Consider the following 21850-nt stretch of genomic DNA (forward strand, 5'->3'; position numbering starts at 1 on the left):
CGTGTCGGTGGGGCCCGGCCAGGCTGTGCCGCCGCTGGCCCGGCCCGGAGCGCCGGGGAGCCGCAGTCGCAGCCTCTCCCGCCCCGCCATGCTGGCGCAGCCCGGCGCCCTCCCGCCGCCCCGGCGCTGCCCGGAGCCGGCGGGGCGGGGCGCTGCCGCTCGCCCGCACTTCCGCGGCGGCGGCGGGCGGTACGTGGTGTCCGCGGCCCGGCAGGGCTGGGAAGGGACGGAGAGCGGGGAAAGGGCGGGGGTGAGGCCGCGCTCCGGCGGGGCGGGGGCCTGGCCTGGCCGTGCCGCGGTGGGGGTGACGCGGCAGCCCGGGGAGGCCGGAGCTGCCCCGCCGGGGCCGAGCTCGGGGCGGCCGCAGCGGCGCTGATGCCATGGCAGGCGTGCGGGCTCCCTGGTATCTCGAGAGTCGGGAGAGCGTGGGAGGGAGTTCTGAACGCCAAGGTGGAGCGCTTTACAAGAGGGGAGGGTTTAATGTTTACACAGGTTAGAAACGGATTTATTCTCACTCTTCACTCCCCAGTATCGCTTTTATTGTTTTCATTTAAAAACGCATCAGCAGAATGTCTGCTGGCCTTCCTTTGCTAAGTGATGCAGGTTCTTTCTGCAAATGTAGTTAGAATCTAGTTTCTTATTTATAAATAAACTATAAACATTGACTCAGTGCCGTGTACCATCCATTTAATTTCTTTGCTTGCTTATTTCGGACAGCCTAAATCTGTGCTAGCTTTACTTTTAAAAATTAAGATAAATTTAAAACAGCTTTCCAAAAGTATGTTACCTCATGTGGAGGTGGGGTTAAGCAAAATTTGTGACCTGGCTAGGAGAGAAACCTAGGCTCCAAATTAGTTTGTCAGATGTTTTAAGCGTTAAGTTGTCCATAGTATCAGTTGGACAAGCACATAGAGGCAGTTTTCAATTCTGTTTGCATTTTGCAGTGACAGAGGAGATAAAGAGTGCCAAGCTCAGACAGTTCTTCTGAGTTCAGCTAATTTGAGTAATGTTAAAAAATGGCAGAGAGTTCATAGAAGAAAAGTTTGATGAGGATTTAGTTTTGTAAAGCTTGCAAAATGCATGCATATATTATCCATAATGAGCATTTAAAGTTTGACCAATTCATCCTCTGTGTTACAGTGATCCCATCTACTTTATTTTCATTGATGCTGTTAAAGAACAAACTATTAAAAAAAGTGTCCAACCAAGAGTTTATACTGGACTGTCAGTAGCAGAAACCAATTTGCCACAGACTCAGTGCTTCTTATAAATCTAGGAGTGGATGTTGACTTAACAATAATTGACAGATGGATATGATCCTGTCAAGGAAATGAGCACATTTTGATGTCTAATTAGAGTTCAGGGATGGTTTTTTAAGCTTCTGTTCTTCAGCTGTTAGATATTATCTTCTTTTCAGGGAAGTGATGCTGTTGCTAATTGTTTCTGAAAGTGAAATCAAACACCTCCAAATCGATATATACGAGCTTCTGGGAGAATTGATATCCTGTCCAAATAGTTAAGACTTGTATTGACTCTTCAGGCTCTCAATTGTTCCTCTCTGTGATGGTTTATAGATCTTGCCAAGCTAGATGGAACATAGGAGATACTATCAAAAGCAACATGCTTTGTCTCATTTTTTGAGAATGTGGAAAACATGGGGGTTTCCAGTGACCTTGAAGTCAAAGTAGAAGCATAAGACCTTAATTATTCATAATAGGAATTTCAAGCTTTATAGCAATTCAGCTTTTACCACACTCCATGGATCCAGGAAATATTAGAAGGCTTTCTGCTTTTATTTTGCAGTTTATAAAAGACTTGACTAAAATCTTCAAATAATTTTGTACAGGAGGTTTTTTATGTTCTTTGGTGATACTGGCATTGTTTTTTTCAAGCACTTCTGCCATCATCCTTCTACTTTGTTGCCTAATCAAATATTCTTCTCTTTTCCTGCAGAATCCCTGAATCCTATAATAGATACCTCCGGTTTTTAAAATCTCACTGCCAAGGCAGACACATCTAAATACTAGCAAGTCTGTTGAGTTGTTGATTTCATGTCTGTTTCATTGAGTACATTTCCTTTGAAGCTTTAAGGTTCCTTCTGCCACAGTACTCAGAGGCTCAGTCTCGTGTTGTGGGATCTGCACCTGATGTTTTGAAAGTTTGAAACAAAGTACTCAAACTTTGAGCAGCACTTGTTATCAGTGCCAGTAGAACAAATCTTATAAATATGATTTGTAGAAATGAGCTTGTAGGTCTTCAAAATGAGTGGTAGAGTAGAATAAAAAGCAAGATAGTTTTTTAAGTTCAACAAAAATTCGGAATATTGGAAAGAACCAATTTTCTTCTCGATCAGGATCTCATATTTATGAGAAGCAGCTTGATACAGATCTAGAACCCTGGTTCCCCAAATGCCAAATATTTTTTTTTTTCTGTTTTCTTCTTGGAAAACAAACTTTGGCTGTAGTTGACTTTTTTTTTTTTTAAAGTCTTCCTACAGATACAAGATGTGATAGATAAACACACAACAGAACTGTTGTCTCCTAATTCTCAGTTCCTTTATCTGGAGCTAGGGCAAACTGTCAAAGTTATTCTTCTAGATGAAAAGGGCATGCCCACCCTCCCCCCTCATTTTTTTTTCATTTTCTGTATCAGTGGCTTGGCAAGGAACTGGAAGCAAAGGTCTCAGCTGTTACAGTAAAGGCACATATCTGTAAGCATATAGCTATATTTTTATATATCTGTTAATTAGTTTATGACACACTTACCAGGCTAGGTAGGAGCAGAAAAAAATGTTATCCTTAAAAAGGAAGCTGGAAGGGTCCAACCCACTTCGTCTGTGATACAGCTACTGAAACAAGGGACAAAAAAGGTGTTTGAGACTAGAAGTAATCTCTCACAATGCACTGCTTTTGTTGCCAGAGCAGAAGCACTGCCTTAATAAGTCTGATTCTAAATGGGACAAAATAAGAAAGTGTCTTGACTTTTTTTAGACAAGAAAACCAAATGAAACTGTTATATTCCTTTGTTCGCACAGATTTGAACCCTTATGTTTTCAGGAGAAGAGAAACTTGACCTGGGGAAAAACACCATGAGACTTCTCTGCGCATCCCTTTCTCTTGCCATGGTATGCTGGCTAGCTGAAGGTACCCTGTCAAAAACAGATGCAAAGAAAGGTGCTACAAAAAAACTGGAGGAAAAGGTAAGAGAAATAACTGAAATTCTTATCTTATCTAACGTGTAGTGAATTAATTGAACTTTGGTAAATGGCCTCTACCTCTGTTAAAACAGTGTTAATGCATTTCCACTGAAGCTGATACTCACAGATAAAACTTGAAACTGTCCTTTCCTTCAGCTTTTATGTGTGTCACAAATGGTTCACTTCTCGAAACATGTGATGTTGACTTCTGGAGCTTTATCCTCTATGCAAGTTGCAGAAACAGGAAGTTTTTGTCCCCTCAGGGAACACACTTCCATCCGTTTGGAAACCAGGGTGGGGAACAGTAGTTTGGGGCAAGAGCTCTAGGTCATTTACTGGTGGAATGGAGCCTTGCCAATGGGAAGGCTGTATCCTGATGGAGGATTTTGAAGAGCCTTCTAATCAGTTGTTCTTTTGCAGGCAGAAATGATTCAGAGTCCCACAATAATCAGGGCAAGCACAGCCAGCATGCTGAAGTCTCTCTTCACTTGCTGAGCATGTTATTGTTTCCTGTCATTATGCATGTACACCTGTCACTGTATCACTGCTCAACATCTACCAAATTTCTAGGTAGTGAGGATAATACAAGGTGTTAAGGCAGGCCATATCCCTAAATTCCTCACAATGAATCAACAGATGGCTTCTGCATACCCACCATGAACATCTGATTAGGTCTTCCCGTTCTGTTTTTATCTGCTGGGTCAGTTGAAGCATCTTCCCTAAAGAAGAGTGTTTAAAATCTTAGCCTTCACAGTGCAGCATTATCAGACTAAAATATATCCAGTTCAAAAGCTGTCTTCAAATTCTTGGTTAAGAACTCCTAACCCCTTTTTTATTATTTTGGGGGTAACATGACAGAAAGCATTGGTTAGAAAACAGAGCACCATCAGCTGTCATAAATTATGTTCTTTACTCTGATAATGTTTTGGGCTTTGGTTTTTGTTTATATGCTTTTTACCCTCCAAACGAAGTAAGTTTACTGATGATGACAATTTCTGAGGACTTGTATGTTTCAGTTCAAATCAAAGTGCTCTGCATCATTTAAAAGGAGTGCTGAGTTTAATGAAGTGATTTGTTTTGCTGTTGTTTTTAAAGTCTGTTGCCATTGAAAGTGGCTGTTTCATATAACTGGTTCTAATAACTGTTTTCTCTCTACAGAAGCTGCATTCTGATAAAAATGTTCAGGACAGGGGATTGGTAGCTGTGGATCCTAAAGCAAAGGATATCATACTGGAACATAAAAGTTATTGCTCCAAGAAGATGAAGGAACGACATTTCTCAGGAGATGTTCTGGGATATATTACTCCTGTAAGTTGATACAATGAATAAAATTTGTGCTTTGAATGAATATGCAGCAGACTGTGCTGCAAGTTCGCATCCCTGTTTTAGAAGTATTTTTATAGTAATGGGGGCTGCTAGTTAAATACAGTCAAATAGCCAGAGAAGTATTTGAGACATGACTTGGGGTTCAGGTGGTCTCAAACCCTTGTTCTCCCATCTGTCTCTTAGAGGATGTCTAGGTCCTCTAGGAGGATATATATTATTTTCCTCTCCCTGGTGTTGAGCAATTCACTTAGAGCAGTGGGAGCTGCAGGTTGTGTCTGGGTGCCCCAGGCAAGGGGCCGTGACCTGGTGCTGACCTTTCAGACAGCAAAGGGCTCAGGGACCTGTGGCAGTGGCCAGGTGACCGGACTCGAGGACGCAGGAGGAGCCAAGGGCTCAGCAGGAAGACCCCAGACTATCACAGCCATGGAGGGTACAAAACCTGGGGATTCCTTTGTTGGGGGTCCCTCTCCAGAGGCACCAGCTTGAGGTGTTTCTGTGTTATTACTGCACCACAATTAAATTGCTTTAGGGTTCCAGACATCTGGGACTCTGCCATGGGAAGCCCAGGGCTGAGCCAGTGAGGAAACCCTGTCTGACTGTGTGAGTGTGCAGGGAGCAAGAGGGACACCCCTGGGGTCACTGGAGTCACCCTCAGCTGTTAAAGTTTGGAGTGGTGGGGTTGTGACTGCCACAGTGGCTCCTAGATGGTCAGACAGGGAAGCTCCCTTAATGCTGGTTTTGACATGGATGAGAGTATTCTCCTGTCAATGGTGAGTCAAGGGAAGTTGCAGTGAAGTCAGAAAAGGAGGGCTGCAACTCGAACCTGCTAAATTAACAGTAACAATTGTATGCTGCCAAACTGATGTCAAACTGATGTCTTTTGCTGTCCTGTCTCCTTCAAAGCATTCTTTCTTGAATGATAAATGTTTAATCCTTTTTTTTACAGGATACTTTTCACTCATTTTTGTCTTACACTGGTCAAAAGACAAATAGGTGCCCTATAAATTTTCACCTTTCTCAAGCTCTCTTGAACATAAATTCAGAGTCTATAAATTCAAAACTGTGTGGGAAGCTACCAGCCAGTTGCTGTAGTTCAGGAGTACTTTTTTATTTAAATGAAAGCAATATCTCAACAGGTTTCCTCAAATGAACAAATAGGGATCTAGCAGATGATTACATTTCTGTTAAAGAGTTTATATTGGTCAAAAGTGAAGTGAACTGTGTATCTTACTTCTGAGTCTCTCACTTTTTTTGTCTCCTTTGTTTTTCAAGTGGAACAACCATGGCTATGACATTGCTAAAATATTTGGAAACAAATTTACACTTATCTCACCAGTTTGGTTACAAGTGAAGAGGAGAGGGAAGGAAAGGTTCCAGTTCACTGGGCTCCATGACGCTGATCAAGGTGTTGTTTTTTTTTCCTTTGAATATGAATTGCAGTATTGTTGCAGACTGGGTAGATTTGACATACTAGGTGGGTTTTGCTGGCTCTGCCACATGGTGAAGTACTTTCATCCATTACATTTTTTTGGGTTTTCTTCAGATTGAACTTCTTTCTGTCCTCACCTGCTTCCATATGTGTACATAGTTTATTTGTCAAAAAATGTAAGTAGAAAGATTGGCTTTTCCACCATGCTGTCCACAAAACCCCTCTTAAAAAAAAATGAAAGAACAAAGATCCTGTACAGGGAAAAGCAGTCTTTGGTGTTGTATTGTGCAGTTGTTTACCTGTTGTGGGTTTTGGTTTTTTCCCTTTGCAAAACCTTTAGGAGAATTTATTTAGAAAGGGAAGATAAATTTAATTTGAAGAAAATATTTTCCCTTCATTGCGAGGAAAGTGGCAGCAAGATTAAATTTTAGCTAGTATGTACTAGTTTATGGTTTTGAATTTGATTGATTGTGAAATTTCATTTGAAATAGCTATAATTCTTACCATGTCAGTGCCTACTAACAAATTCATCTTAGTGCCATGGCTGCCAAAGTACTTTAAAGTACCATCTGAAGAAAGTCAGACATTCCTCCCAGGTGATGCCTAATGGCTGCAGAAGTGTTGTTCTGAGTAGGCACTGGGGTAGCTTTCCATAGTGAGGTAGAACTAAGTAGGGAGGGGCTGGGTGGGGACTATTGTAATGCTGTACAATTGTGAATGCTGTGGTGCAGGTTCATGGCTTCAGATTCTGTGCATCACAGGTTGTTCTGTCTGGGTGGATTATGAAGTCCTAGTCTGTGGCAGGAAGATGTGTATAATGAGGCTATGCTACATCATTCGAAGAATGCTTAAAAATATGTTATCATTGTCAACATCATTTATATTTTATCAGCTGTCTTATTTGATACTGTTTGACAGGCTGGATGAAAGATGTGAGAAAAACCTCCAAAAACATAAAAATAGGTGAGCCTCTGGTTTATGTTTGTTTGCTTGCTTTTTATCTTCTTTAGCTTCTAGGAGAGGAAAGTAAGACTTTCTTCCAGGTCTGTATGGGAGGAAGGAAGATTACCGTAGCACAGCTGTATGAAGAAGATGTCTGAGAAGAAAAATTAAAGCAGTTAACTGTAGATAGTTAAGTAACTGACGTATTGGCCCTCTTGATGCCTTTATGTTTTGCCTTAGTTTCTTGTCTCTGAATAAATCCTGGGTTACAGTGCCCTCCATGGAGCAATACGAGTATATAACACTGTGTGCCTCCCTGGGGAAAGAAGTCTTCAAACTTGTTGCTTGGGGTTCTGTGTAGTTAAAAAGAAAAAAAATCCAAATCTGAGTCAGTCACTCAGACTGCATGATAGAAACGTCCTGCTTTGTCTCTTCTCCCTTCGAAGCTGGGAACTCATGGGATATGCTGCAGTGTGTGTCTTTAGGGAAAATGGCAAACATTGCCAGAGATTCTGCTGTGCTAGACTTCTTACATTTGTCTATAGCAAGAATTCTGTGCAACTGTGAAATGCTTCTTGATTCAGAAGAGAGTATGAAATTTGAAATGCATTAGAAAAATTGAATGCTCAGTCAGATATTTCAATATACTTCAGCTGCCAGAGGATAAAGCCTTTGAAATCTCTTTATACTCTTCTAAAACACTCTTTTACAACCAAGGTAGTTAGAAGGGGCTTAGACATAGCTCCATAAAATCCATTGCCTTTTCCTGTGGGCATGATTTCCAACTCTTCTAACAGCAGTTTTCCTGACTAATTTTTTAATGTTTTGTGTTTTTAGAAAAAAAATTCACACAGGCTCAAGTGCTTTCCAAAAGTAAAAATTTGTCTTAGGGCATTGAGTTGAGTAGAAGAGTGAAGTGATGTAGGGGGTTTATGAAGTAAATTAGAGTCTGAGGTGAACTTTTCTACCTCATTATTGTGGTAGAAGAGATGCACAACTTAAAGATTGGTGTCTTGTGTTGTTGCTGGTTTAAGACTCTACTTGAGGCCCTGAGTGGTAGTTCAGTTAAGATCGTTCAATCAAATGAAAGTATCTTCTCTTAAAACTTCCATCAGTGCTGATCATTAATTAAACTTAAATTGAAGGAAAATGTTCCACAGTGTCAATTCATCTATGTTGCTGAAGTTGGTCAGAGTGAAAAAGCAATGATCTCAGTCATGGGATATGATTTTTAGTGGCATCTCTGCTCGTATCTGCTGTATTCTGTTTCTGCAGAAACATTCCAGTGTAGATAATAAATTCCTTATCTTCTCTACTGATTGACTACTTTGCCTGATAGTGCCTCGAATTTTGTTTGATGGCTGGACTTACCAAGACTTTGAGAGTGTTTTTGGCAGTGAAGATGAGATAGAGGAGCTTTCCAAGAACATGGTTCTGCTAGCCAAGGTAAAAAAACCTGTTTATGATGTTTATAAAATTGTGTGAGATGATACTTGGTTCCTGTTGTAATAGATGTTTTCTCATTTCTTGTGATTTTGCATTCTATGAAATAGAATTTGCTGAAAGCAATAATGAGGCAGGATTCTTGATAGTGTATCTTAGTATGTGTCCAGTTCCTGTAAATATGAAATGTAGCAACACTTAAGTGCAGGTGACTATGAGTATAACCTGGGACTACATCAGTCTGATCAACATAACCTTGTTGTCATTGGCAGCTGCACTTGTGATTTTTGCCTGCTTTAAATTTCTTTTACATTTCTATTAGAATTATAATTATTGAGCTGTGGCTATACTGCTTAGTGGTATTTTCTGATAGGCAGAAAAAGAGTCATGGGTGCAATGAGTGCTGTTTTCTGTACAGGAATGCGTTCAGGCTCAGTGTTGTAAAGCGAAGGAACCACTTTTAATACCAAAAATCACTCACTGGATATGCATTACTGAACAGTTTTGTTCAGGTCTGATCAACCAGTTTCCTCAAAATGTTAAGAGACTAGGGAGAGGAGAAGAGGAATTTTACTAAGGTTTCTGGCCAACCCCTTTCCTAATGGCTTTAGAGCTATCCTATGTGTGAGAATAGACAAGCTGCACCCAAAAGACATTCAGAATTAGTGATTGATTCATGGCAGCCTGTTTATTTATTGTCAGAATAAGAGTTGTCACTTGCTACATGACGTAAAGAAAACTTACAGTACTCTAGAGGAAGTTGGATGTACTCAATTAAACTGAGTAATTTCTTAAAATTTTTAACCGATATGTCAATTTTAGGTTCTCAGTAACACTTGACCTCTTAAGGATGTCAACTCAAGTACAACATTATCCTTGATCATGCTAGGAATTATCAAAATTATCAAAAGAGAGACTAATTATGGGAGATACTTGGAATCGTGTCTATGCTGAATTAGCATTTACGTCTTCAGACTCAAGAGATAATGAGTTTTTTCCCTGATATACAAGTAAAAGTGTGTCAAATTATTTGCTTAACAACCACCTTTCATTAGTGTCTGAATTTTCCTAATACAATATTGGCTTTTTCTGTAAAAGTAGATATAATGGATAACTAAGAGATTTTCAACTTTTGCATGTTTGTGTTTGTTAAATGATTTAAATTTCTCTTGGACTTCTCCATGAAATGCTTGTTAAAGATGAATCTGGTGTAAGAATACAAAGCATGTTCAGTTTGTAATAGTACAAGAAAAATAACTGCATGGTCATTAACTGTGTGTTGTTGACAATTCTCTTTATTTAGAATGAAAATTTTGATGGCTTTGTAGTTGAAGTGTGGAGTCAACTGGGAAATCAAAAGCAAACGTGAGTATAAATCTCTAGGAAGCAATTCCTAAAAATCAGCTCCTTTAAAGCATCCTTTTAATTTGTCCATGTTCATTTGAGTATGTCTTTATAAATAAATACACTTAATTCTAGAACAACTAAAGGTTGTTCTGCTTGTCTTAAGATGAAGGAGACGGTTTTACCTCACTCTACATGAGTTCAAAGATTGCATCATAATCTTTACAGTGGGTTTAGCAGGCTGTGTTAGTCTTTCATTCTTGAGTTTTGCATGATATAATTTTGATGAGGACATAGAGGATACTTCGGTTGCACGCTCACTCCTATGTTGGCCCTGGCCTTTATCATAACCGTGTTTGGTTTGAGTTACTGGCTGAGGCTTTGAACTGTGTGATACTTTCAAGACCTAGGGCAAACGCCAAACTTCTGCTTCACAAGGAAAAGGCAGAATATGGTGGTGAAATTAATGATTCAGTGCAGGAATCTGAAGATTTTTTGATAGTTTCTCGGGAAATTCAGGCATCCGTTTCTCTAAAGCACAGTGTTTCTTACAGATCTTTGTTGCCTAAAATGTCTGGGGGAAAATAGCTTCAAGAAAGATGCACAGAATGCAGACTTCATTATGGAAGGCTTTCACCTTTCAAAAAATGGTTACTTTAGGTTATTCTGGTTAGGGCAAATGCTGCTGACTGATGGCATATATTAATTACTTCTCAAACTGAGTTTACTGTTAGCAGTCCTAGCTTTTCCCTATAAAATTAATACTTGGGAACAAAAATTTGAAACTGCAAAATATTTTTTAGCTTTATAAAGGGCTCCATCAATTGCCCTGCAATGAGTAATCCTTCTGCTGTATGCTCTTGCTTATAATTAGATAATTTGCCAGGTTGTTCCTAAGAGCTTATCTGTATCCTGAGCTCTGAACCTAGTGCAGTGTCTTAATAAAGTAGCCAAGAAGGTGTCTGAAGCAATTAGTAACTGCCAGTCAGAAGTGGGTGGTAGTGGTCATTTTATTTACTGTGCTTACTGTATTTAAGTGAAATCAATAGTTTTCCTATTAGTTAACACAGATATAAGACAGACTGTGTAACTGTTGTTGTAAGACTCACTGAAGATCATTTTAAACACACTGGCATGAAAGTGCTGTATTGCAAATGAAACACATGAGCAAAGCATACTTTTCTATTAGCTCCAGGGTGAGTTTTTTGTGGCATGATAAAAATATTGTTCTCTGCCAGGAGTAATGTTGGTTTAAAACAGTGTTGTTTCACAGAATCACAGAATAAGCTGAATGGGAAGGGATCCACAAGGATCATTGTGTCCAGCTCCCGTCCCTGCACAGCACCATCCCCAGGAGTCACACCATGTGCCCCAGTGTGTTGTCCAAAGGCTTCCTGAACTCTGTCAGGCTGGTGCTGTGACCACTTCCCTGGGGAGCCTGTCCCAGTGCCCAGCCACCCTCTGAGTGGAAAACCTTTTTCTAATATCCAATCTCCTCTGATGCAACAACTGTTACCAGAGAAAAGAGATCAGTGTCTGCCCCTCCTCTTCCTCTCAGGAGGAAGTTGTGACTGCAATGAGGTTTCCCTTCAGTCTCCTCCATGCTGAACAGACCGAGTGACCTCAGCTGCTCCTCACACAGCTTCCCCTCAAGGCCCTTCACCATCCTCATGGCCCTCCTATGGACACTCTCTAACAGCTTCATGTCATTTTTATATTGTGGCACCCAAAACTGCCCCCAGCACTCGAGGTGAGGCCGCCCCAGTGCAGAGCAGGGGGGACAATCCCCTCCCTTTCTGGCTGGTGATGCTGTGCCTGATGCCCCCAGGACAGGGTTGGTCCTCCTGGCTGCCAGGGCCCTGCTGAGTCAGATCCAGCTTCCCATAAACAGGACCCTTTCCATGGCACAGTTTATCTGTGTGCTGGACATTTTGTCCAGAAGGACACTATGAAAAACAGCTGTGATAAAAACTGTTAGTACTACAGGAGATAATGCTGTTTAGTTGTCTCAGCCTTCAGTTACCTGAGTGTTATTTAGGTGAAGCACCACCTCCATTCACTATCTGTCTGTTACTCATAGAAAGGAGTGGGAAGTATTTTCCATAACTTCTGAAAAGGACAGGATTATTCTCACGCTGTATAATGGTAACTGGATCCTTTTCTCTGGGTTAGTAATGTGTGGTTGTGTGTGGCCACTGTGAACAACACTTAAGGATTATCCTAACTTAAATCTCAGATAGTTTGCCACAAAAGCATAAAGGGAAACAGAAGTTAGGAGCTGCAGGTTTTCTTCCATTTCAAGACCTGATACAAGTGCTTCATTGGAAATTCATCAGTGGGTTTTTCGTCCTTTTATTGCTGTGTCCCTAGAAATGGTTAGGGTGTTTAAATTGAACAGTACCTTAGGTTGGGCTTGCAGCATTCTGAATTATGCCATTTCAGACAGAAAGCTGAAGCTGAGCTCAGTGTGCAGTTACAGCTGTTTTGTGAATGTAGGAGACTCACATCATTACATGGTAATTTTGTCTTATGATGCTTCTAAGTTGTGCAACCGTTGTCTTCATTTTGAGATTGTGTTTTCCTATCACTACCTTTGAAACTCAATGGCTTGGCTATCCAGTGTCCAGGAGTTTTCCCTAATAATGGTTTTTTCAGGGAACAACTTCTTAGAACAGATCTTAAGGGGCAAAGTTAAGTGAATTTGTTACGTTGGCAAGTATGTATTTTTGTTGAACTTTGAGTGCTGTTACTTTGGGATCAGTTAATTTCATTTTGAGTAGCAGAGCTGAGTTTTTTCTGCGTAAGCATGGGTGGTCTTTTGCTTCGCTTGTTCCTGTCAGAAAATTTGGAGCAGTGCAATGCCTCCTTTAGCCCACAGCGTGGCAGTATTGTAACGTGAGTCACACTTGATCTTCCCTCAGCTTGTCTCTTTCGAAAGTGGCAAACACCGGTAGTAACGCGTGTTCTTAACCTTGGAAAGGTGGGGATTAGTTCGCAGGAGATGTCAGCACAGAGGCGAACCCTAATCCTTTGGAGAGGTGAAGTGCTTATAGGACAGTATTTGTGCATGCTCCAAATAAAGCATCTCTCGTAACTGTTAGGTGAAGTGTAGGCTTTCCTGGTTCAGATCCTTCAAGGTCAAATGCTTGGAAGTAGCTTAACCTACTTCTAGTTAAAGGGACAAAAAATCATAATGATGCTCCTGGGAACAGATATTTTGCCTTTGAACTCCTTTCAGAGCAGTCTGACAATACAAGGAGACCTGTCTAGCTAGTACAGTTTATTCATGTTATTAAATGTGAACATATTTTAGTTTAAAATAAAATTTTTAAAAATCCCTTTTTTCCGGACATACAAGGAATAATCTCACATAAGCAGTTAGCAACAGGTTATTGAAACTCAGCACAGGTGCATAAAAATGTGTGGGTATACCCTGCAGCCGCCAGCTTGCTTTATGCAATGTTAGAGCAGTGGTGTCAATCTAGGAAAAATATTTCACAGAGAATCATTCTGGTTTTCATTTTTCAAAACCTAAATTAAGTGCATACCTAGCCATTAAATTAATAAATGGTACTCAATTATTCTATATACTTCATATATCTGTGTTGAGGGGAAAGCTATGGAAATTATTCCTCTGATGTTTTTAACTATTATGGAAAAGATCTGAGATCCCATCCAATGCGCTGCCAGTGGTGCAGGAACACTTGATACAGCACTTGATAAGTTTCTTTATCGAGCTTAAAATGACAGTGGGGGAATTTGCTTATGGAATATTTGTGCCTGATAAAGTGTTTCAGCTACGAAATCAGCATCCACTCTCTGCAGACAATGTGCAGTGATACTTTCTAGCAAAGTGCACCCAGAAGCAGGTGAGTCTGCAAAAGAATCTGAAAACCTGATAATTAGTGTCCTAACTCACCAAGAAACTGGGCTATGATTTAAAAACTACTTCATATACCAGAAAGCTGGATTAATTGCAGCTGAAGGTCTCTTCTCAGTTGACCTCAGGTGTGTAAGTGTCCCCATGAGATACTTTTTTTCAATAGCTGAACTTGAATATTGGGTGGGCATTTTCATAACACATGTTCTCCCTTGATGTAGGGGCTTAAAAATTGCCTAAAAGTTTTGTGATGATTAAATTATGTAAGAATCTTCATCTAACAGGGTAACAGTGCTAGCTCTTCAGTAACACATAAATCCTTTGACCAGCCTCTTTAAAAACCTGTAATCACTGAGCACTTTTAAAATAGGTAAATTTAGACACTTCTCTCTCAGCCCTTTGCATTTTTCTAGAAAACCTTTCTTTTTTGGGGTACTCAAGTCAACTTTAGAACTGAGTGAAAAATTTTCCTTTGAGGCCCAAGGAGTTATCCAAGAGTCTTCAGTTTCCTGTTTATTCTAGCTGGCATCACAGATGAGGTGAGATGTTGCTAAGAAGTTATATTGCTGGCATCCACTAAAACATGAAATTCTGTGGTTTCAGGCTCACTAAATACCTTCTGTTTTATGTCTTCTTAAGTGGAACTAACTCAAACTAGTTTGGGTTTTTTCTAGAACAAAAAATTTTTCAATTATTCTGGTTTGGGGTTATAGAATTGTTCTGTAATGCTTAGCAGACTAAAAGTCTTAAATTATATAAGTCCTTTGTGCTGCTTTATTTTGCATATTCATTAAATGTTGATTTATCAGCATTATCAATTTTTATAAGAGAATTGCGTGCCTAAATGTATCTGCCTGCTTTCATGTTAGATATTCTGAGCAGCCTCTTCTCTGGCTGTTCATGTAGGAACTTTGGTGCCTTGAGTCCTACACAGCAGTGCATGGTGTGTGTACTTTCACATGTTTAAAATGGCATTAGGGTCTTCTGGTTAGGTTCTTAATTTTAGAAATAACACCTGTTCCATCTGCAGAACCTGAATTGCTTTGATACCTCTGTGTGGGCCTGTTTTGGGGCCTTTATAGTGACCACTTCAGGCTCTTGCACATGTCTAATACAGATACTTTGAAGTACCCTCTGTAGTACTGGTGCCTACTTGTTCCCTGTGTTTTCTGGGAATAGAATTATTAATATACAAATCCCAGTGACATCACATTTAATGGGAGATGAAAGGCTGCATCTAAGTGATGCTGCTTCCTTTCATGTTAGCAATCATTGCACAGTAAAAAATGGTCCAGCTGCCCACCTTTTACCCTAACACATAGGAAAGTAGTCTCCAAATAGAAATCTAAATGAGCTGAGATATCCTATGCAGATGATACCTCAATTCTAATCTGTTTTGCAGTTTCTTATAGTTTAAACCTACTTCTTAAATAACTTTTTTTTCTAAAAGTTTCTTGCCTGATTTTGCAATAAAATAGTCCAAGTTATTAATCTCATGGCATTTAAGTTTAGAAATGTACATGGCAGAAATATTGAGAGATGTGAGCATGCAAAGGCTGTGCTCCTTATTTAGTTAACAGCTAGACAAGACCATGTCTCACTTACTAATCTCAGTTGTGGGTTTGCTGGGTGGGTTATTTTTCTCCAGAGACCTGGATATGTTGTGAAAAAGGCATAATATAGTCATAATACTCTCACAGGCTACATGAAAATGCACACAATGTTCTGATCAGCTCAGCATTACTTGACAGATGGCACTGCTATCACACAGAATCAATCTGAAAAACGTGAATTTTTTTGTCACTCTATGCAGAAGATGACCTTCAGGCATCTTATTAATGTTGGTAGGAGTATAGGAGGAAAAACTCTTCTGGTAGTTGTATCCTTCATGTTAGTCCCTGAAAAATTAATCTATTAATCAAAGATTTGCCATAATTCACTCCAGTTTCTTGGTATTAACTAGGCAGTGAAATGGCAGAAAAGGGCAATTTCTTTTTCAAGTAGACAGCTTTATTTTGTCCAATTTTCCTGACAAGGCATAAATTTTAGGTAGCAGTGACTCCCAATTTGTGCAGAAAGGTGGCTGAAGTTGGAAAGCTGCAGAGCTTTGAAGGGTGGTGTAACTGAAGGGAAGGGTATGAAAACCTTTCATATCTTCTGCCAGGCCTTTAAAATGCATTGACATCACACTCTTGTGCACTGAAGTAAACTGTTCTACAAGGTGTTCAAAACACAGTAGAACAGCAATGCTGGAAAAAGTGATTTTTGGAAAAATAAGCTTGCCACAAACTATGGTTGATGAAAATTTGGAGGTCTGCATACTTTATAGGGGACAAGATACTTTGAAATCATAAACATTTGGAAAATTGACCTACCAGATAGTAGTGATAAGAGAAGGCCTGAAATAGCATGAATGAAGCAGACCTTAGTTAGCCCAAGGTAGAATGTTAAAGTTGCCAATATTGTAGTAGCTACTCTGAAGGTAAACTTGACTACAGTGTAGTGTCTGGTAAATATTTAATGAAGCTTTTTTAGAAAGATTGATTCTGTTCCTACTTTCCTGTACCGCATTATAATGTTTAAAATGTCAGTAGCTTTTCTTTCAAAATTGCCAATGGTAACATTGGAGAATATTGCATTTAAGATACTGGAAAACACTGTTGGGACACAGTAAAGTTTTAATTTATAGCACAATAAATGAATGTTCTGCTATTGCTCTTTGGAGGAGAGGGAAAAGTGCACATTTGATTTACTTCATCTGTCTTGGCCAGCACATGGAAGTGAGCCTAAGTTCAGTCTTTAGCTATTAATCCTGCCTGATTTGCCAGAAGGTTTTCAGGACCCAGAACCCTGGCTTGACAGGTTAGTGAATAGATACTAATTTGGGTTTCTTGAGCAAAAATCTGCAATTGTCCGGCTGTCCTTTTTCTTCTCGACCTCCTTCAAGTTGAAGGTAATTATTTTTCAGCCAGATCAATACTGATTGAATTTTGTGGGGGGAGGGTAGGAAGTGGCTGTTTAGATGTAGCCTGTTTTAAAGTCATGAGTGCACCAACAATCCAAACTACATTCTCACCCCTTTTTCAGACCACAAATATCTGTCCTGCATTTACAGTTGTAGGTTATGGTTCTACACTTACAAGTTTCAAAATATGACTTCTTTTGTGCAGTCACTCTTTTTGTGGGTATGTCACTCTCTTTGTGGATCAGTTTTTGCCTGTGCAGAATGGGAGGGAGGATGTTAACCACAATTCTAAATGGAAAATTTGTTATCTTGTTCTGTACCTATGCTAGGTTTTTTTGTCCTATCCCATCCTTCTTTTCATCCCTTCATATTCTGAAGAGTTAAAGTCAGAGTTAAATATTTTGCATCGAGTAGAGTTCTTAAAGCTCCTGCAGCTAACAAAGGCAGCCAGGCAGAGAAGAGAGATCCCTGCTGATGAACACTGTAGAATAATCTCAAGGTGAGAGGAATTGATTCTTTGGTCAAATTTATCTTATATATAGCATCTCTGACATCTAATAAAAGTTGAGTTATACTGTAGTTCAGATATAATTAGTTAAAAAGGTCACTAAGCCACGAGATACAAATCAGTGGGAAAGCTTGCTTACCTAGTTTTAATACTGATTATAGTTTTTTATAAGATTATGTCATGTGGGAGTTGTGATAGATGTGTGGGTTTGTGTCAATAAATGTCTTTAGTTTAGTGTTGTAATTTTTTAATGTGTTCCTATGGAGAGGGATTCTTCTTTGCTATGATTGATTTCTCTTAATAGTGACACTCCTAATATGAAATGCATGTAGTAAAGTAACAGGGGGAAAAGTGTTGGTTTCCCAAAGCAAGAATGGTAGAAGTACTTGCTGCAGACAGACCAAAAGCTGATTCCTGTAATCCCATGTCTTCCCCCAGAAGAGAAATACAGGTGGCAGTGTGATAGTTCATTGTTAAGGGCTATTCAGCACAGCAAGGTCTCAAATTGTAAGCAGAAAATATTGCTGGTATTGGAAAGGTGATAAAACGTGCTTTATTTGTTTGCCAGGATTTTGAGAGTAATGGCTTTTGTAGGCCCTAGGAAGTTTTCAGCAGGCATCAAACCATTTCAGGGAAAATGGAAATACTTGGTTACCTTTGGATAGTGTTTCAAGCATAATCACTGTGATGGATAAATATATAGGAAGAGCAATAGCTTCAGGAGAATATCTCTAGGATCATACTGCCTTGAAAGGCATGACAGTACCAAGATGTTGTTTCTGAGAGTTCAGGTCTAATCCAGTTTAAGTGGGGCAAACAGCTTGGATGGTGGCTTTTGTCTATTCTGCCTTGCCTGCTTAAGCACTTTCATCCTCCTGCAATGGATAGTGAAGTTGCTTTCTATTTGGTTCTGGTTTAAGTATAGTCCTAAACAGATCTAGAGTTCTGTACTAATATCATCTGACTGTGTTTGTGGGTCCTTGTGGCCAGGTGAAAAACAGGAAAGTTAACTTTGTTCTGAAAAATCAAATGACTTAAGAAAGGCACTCAGAAGGGCCATATTTGTAGTGCAAATTTAGAGTATTCTTGGGTTCCTCTTAAGATGACATTAAACTTAGTTTCTGCAGATTAAAGGGTTTTCTATTAAAATCAACCTTCCAGTTAGGAGTGCTAAAACCAGTTTGCATAAGAATTTTAAAGTTTATTTTACTATCGAAATACCAAGAATATGGATATGAAAATCAGCTTTTGTGGAAGTCTTTATTTAAATGATGCAGACAGAAGGTGCTATTTCCAGATATGACATTGTCAGACGTGTATTTTGTAGGTATACAGTGAAGTATGGAGAAACAAAAGGATTACTTATACAGGAAAAAAACAGTAGAAGAAATGTTTCTAAACACAGGCCTCAAATATCCCTTGAAGAGTGCATGTTCTGCTGTGAAAGTATCTTCACAAATTTTTGTGTGCAGCAACACAGTGGCAACTTTATTTTCTTCAAAATTTGCTTCTTCAGAACAGTGTTTGGTTCTTCTATTGATCTAATTTTTTTCACCAAAAATGACCTCAAGAAGTTACCTGCTTTGATAAAGCGTGCTGGCTTGTTTTACACGCTAACAATGCATAATTAGAAAAATAAAACTAAGAAACATTTAGAACCCCAGGGTGATCACCAGTTCCCATAAAACTAAGACTGTCTCAAGCAGTACAGTGTTCGTAGTCCTTAAAGACAGTAAACCTAATCAGTCTTCCTAATTGTTTTTTTCTGCTATGATAATTTGCAACAAATTGCATTTGTCTCCCTTGCCAGCTGCATCTTTTCAATTACTACTGTTACTTGTTCTTGTCAATATAAAGCAGCAGTTTTCCTGCCTTTCCCTCTAATAGTATATTTCTATTTCAGGGAGTTGATTCACTTGCTCACTCACCTTTCTGAGGCTCTGCATGAAGCACAACTTAAATTCATACTGGTCATCCCTCCTGCAGTTGCAGCAGGGTGAGTATTCCTCTTTAGATGGCAGTTTCCAGGTGAGAAATACTTTCTTGTCTGATAAAAAGTAAGTCCAAAGCTTTGTTTAAAGCTGTGCAGTTTAAAAGAAGAAGAAATTATTTGCGTTTGATTGGTAGTCCTTTATCCATGCATGTTGCACTGGCTAGTCTTGGTAACTCTGTACGTTCATACATACCTCTTATTTTTTGATGTGATGGAGGAACCAACAAGGAGAAGTTCTATGCTGGGCCTTGTTCTCCCCCACACTCCAGTTGGGGTGTCATGAGAACAGAGTAGAGGGGCAGAATTCCCTCACTTGTCCTGCTGGCCACACTTCCCTTGGTGCAGCCCAGGATGTGGTTGCCTTTCCCAGCTGCAAGTGCACAGTTGGCTAACCATTGCATAGTTGGCAATGCAAGATTATATTTTTCCCCCCAAGTTTCCTTTCTTCCTTTAAGATGTTCAGCAACCCTATTGCCTGCATATAAAAACTCAGTAATGTAAGTCAAACAGAGAAGCATTTTTAGGTACTTTTTCAGATGCGAGTCAGTAGACAGCTAATGAAAAATATGACAATTTCTTATTTTTCTTGCTTTGGGCTGTACAGCAGTATGGATATGCTCACAGCCAGTACAGATTATGACAGTTCAACAGCACAGTTTCAGGACAGCATTGTACAGCCTCCTAAACTTCTTGTAGGCTGTCAAATCTTTCAATGTACATTCATTTTCAAAGTGCCAAAGAGGCTGAGAAAATTTAATGTCTGAGCAGTCTGGTAAATGTTGCTTCTGTGGCTGGACTTCTCTCTGCAATGACCTCAAGTTTTTGTTGAGTTTTACAAGGAAGTCCTATAGCATGTTGGGGAAATAAAGCGTTTCTGCTTACAGCTATCTGTGCAGACTTGAATGCATCTGGCTGAAAAGATTCAGGGATCCTGTAGCAGGTGACTAAAAGGTTGTCCATGTGCTGAGGTCTGTTAGCATCTGCCTTATAACTGTGGTGTCACTTCTTCTGTAGGTTACTAATGTAACCCCATCCAAACCAATTCCTGAATTTAGATATTTCCTACCATCTTAAGACTGTAAGCCCAGAACAATATCTACATAATTTGGTTCTTCAATAGCTGTCTGAAATCTGATTGCAGTTTATTTTCTGTAAAGTATGTACTTGAGGGTACTTCTTGTTTCTTTATATTTTCCTCTGTTGCATGCTATAACTGATTTATATGCTTTCATAGCTAGTTTAATGTAAAAATCCCTTTGCTTCCTGTGTGGGGCTGGCCATGCAGTTTTGATAGGGAGAGAGAAACAATGTGTTGAAGACTGTGGTAAAAGAAAACAATAAATTCCATGTAAATTGGTAAAGTAGACGGTTTTGTAAAATATTACCTGTGCAGAGTCCTTTACTTAAAGGACTGAAGGCCTAGTTGCATTTTGAGGAGATTCCTTCATATCCCTCAAGGATCTATGCTTTTCCTTGGTTCTGGATCATAAATCCTCTAATTTCTTGCAGATTTCTCTGGAAAATTGTGTGCTGGTATGCCTTTGCGTCATATGACTTTTCAGTGGGGCTAACAAGTACTTTGAGTTTCTTCTGATATGGTTAAATCAAAAATAATGCAAAATTATTATGTCTTATCTCCTGGCTGTCATTTATTCCAGTCTTTCATGCTGCCCTCTTACGTCCTGCATCTCATCCCAATTGATAGTTGCTTCAAAAAGTAATTTTCTGTTGCTATCAGTTTTAGTCTATTACAGGTAAAGCAAAAGAGAACATTTCAAAACATTTTTCTAAAATTCCTTATCAGTCACTGCATCACACAGATGCTTTTTAAAATGCTAATGCATGCTCTGGTAGAATTTAAGTAATTGCTATAAACAATGTTCACGTTTGAAGTGCATTTGTGCTTTTGGTGTAGGGAGAAAGTGGAGAATGGCATAAATCTCAACATTCCTCATTCCTGTTCATTGTGATACCTACTGACATTACCAAGGGCAGCCAGAGGGACCTAAGTCTGTTTTTTCTCTGTAAGTCATGTGGAGCCCTAGAGTCTATTTTACCTAAGTCTCTAAACAAGAGTTGAAGCCTCTGTAAAACCTCTGTATTCTTAAACACATTTTGCCTGGACCAGAATTTGAATTTTTAAGATAACTATCTTTCAGGACTATTTCTCTGTTGAACACCACACTGAAGTTTGGATCTTGTGTTGTCATTGCTATCTCCTGCTGTCCTGAATATTGACACAATAGTGAGATCACAGTTCTGGAACCTTTCTGAACTGGGATTTAGGGATGCATTATTAGATCTGGAAAGAGATGCCTATCTAAAGTGCAATTTTTAAACTGAAATAAGTTTTACATGCCTGTTCCTAAATGGCCTGTCTGTAGAAGAACTGTGAGAAATAACAGCTGTAGTTTATATAAAAGAAAGTCTCATTCCTCTGAACCAATTATATATATCTTTATGCATTCCTAAAGTTTTGGGGATTTATCCACAGACCTTTATGGCCCAGGAGAACTCATTAATCACATTATTTTCAATCAATAATCTTACATAAGCCACCTGTCTGTGTCTTCCTGTCTGTGTGTGTTCTTATTGCATTAACTAGAAAAAAAACCTCAAAGTTTTTGAGTAAATAGGTTGTTGCAAATAGATTCACAACTTACAGAAACATCCTAAAACACTCACAATGGCCATGTACACTTTAAAGCTTAGAAATATATTTGGTTTAATGATATCAATAATCAGAATTCTGAAATTTTCTTTCTACCTTACTTGACTTTTTGGATAGCAGCTGTATGTTAAAATATTTGATTTATAGGATACA

At 39.3% G+C, this 21850-nt stretch overlaps 1 protein-coding gene across 3 annotated transcripts in view; it reads left to right on the forward strand.

The window, feature by feature from the left end:
- Positions 1–160: 160 nt before the first annotated feature.
- CHID1 (chitinase domain containing 1) overlaps positions 161–21850 on the forward strand; it is a 97432-nt gene continuing 75742 nt past the window's right edge. Inside the window, exons 1-8 of one of the 3 annotated variants that reach the window (XM_030950211.1) lie at positions 161–189; positions 3035–3199; positions 4355–4504; positions 5795–5927; positions 6870–6914; positions 8233–8339; positions 9640–9701; positions 18937–19029. In XM_030950211.1, the coding sequence (XP_030806071.1) occupies positions 3047–3199; positions 4355–4504; positions 5795–5927; positions 6870–6914; positions 8233–8339; positions 9640–9701; positions 18937–19029 (743 nt within the window). In that variant the 5' untranslated portion in view covers positions 161–189; positions 3035–3046. Of the gene's footprint in view, positions 190–414; positions 493–3034; positions 3200–4354; positions 4505–5794; positions 5928–6869; positions 6915–8232; positions 8340–9639; positions 9702–18936; positions 19030–21850 lie in introns of those variants that run through there. The other 2 variants (XM_030950212.1, XM_030950213.1) reach the window with 2 other exon arrangements.

Source organism: Camarhynchus parvulus, chromosome 5 (assembly GCF_901933205.1).
Source record: "Camarhynchus parvulus chromosome 5, STF_HiC, whole genome shotgun sequence".
Classification (NCBI taxonomy): domain Eukaryota; kingdom Metazoa; phylum Chordata; class Aves; order Passeriformes; family Thraupidae; genus Camarhynchus; species Camarhynchus parvulus.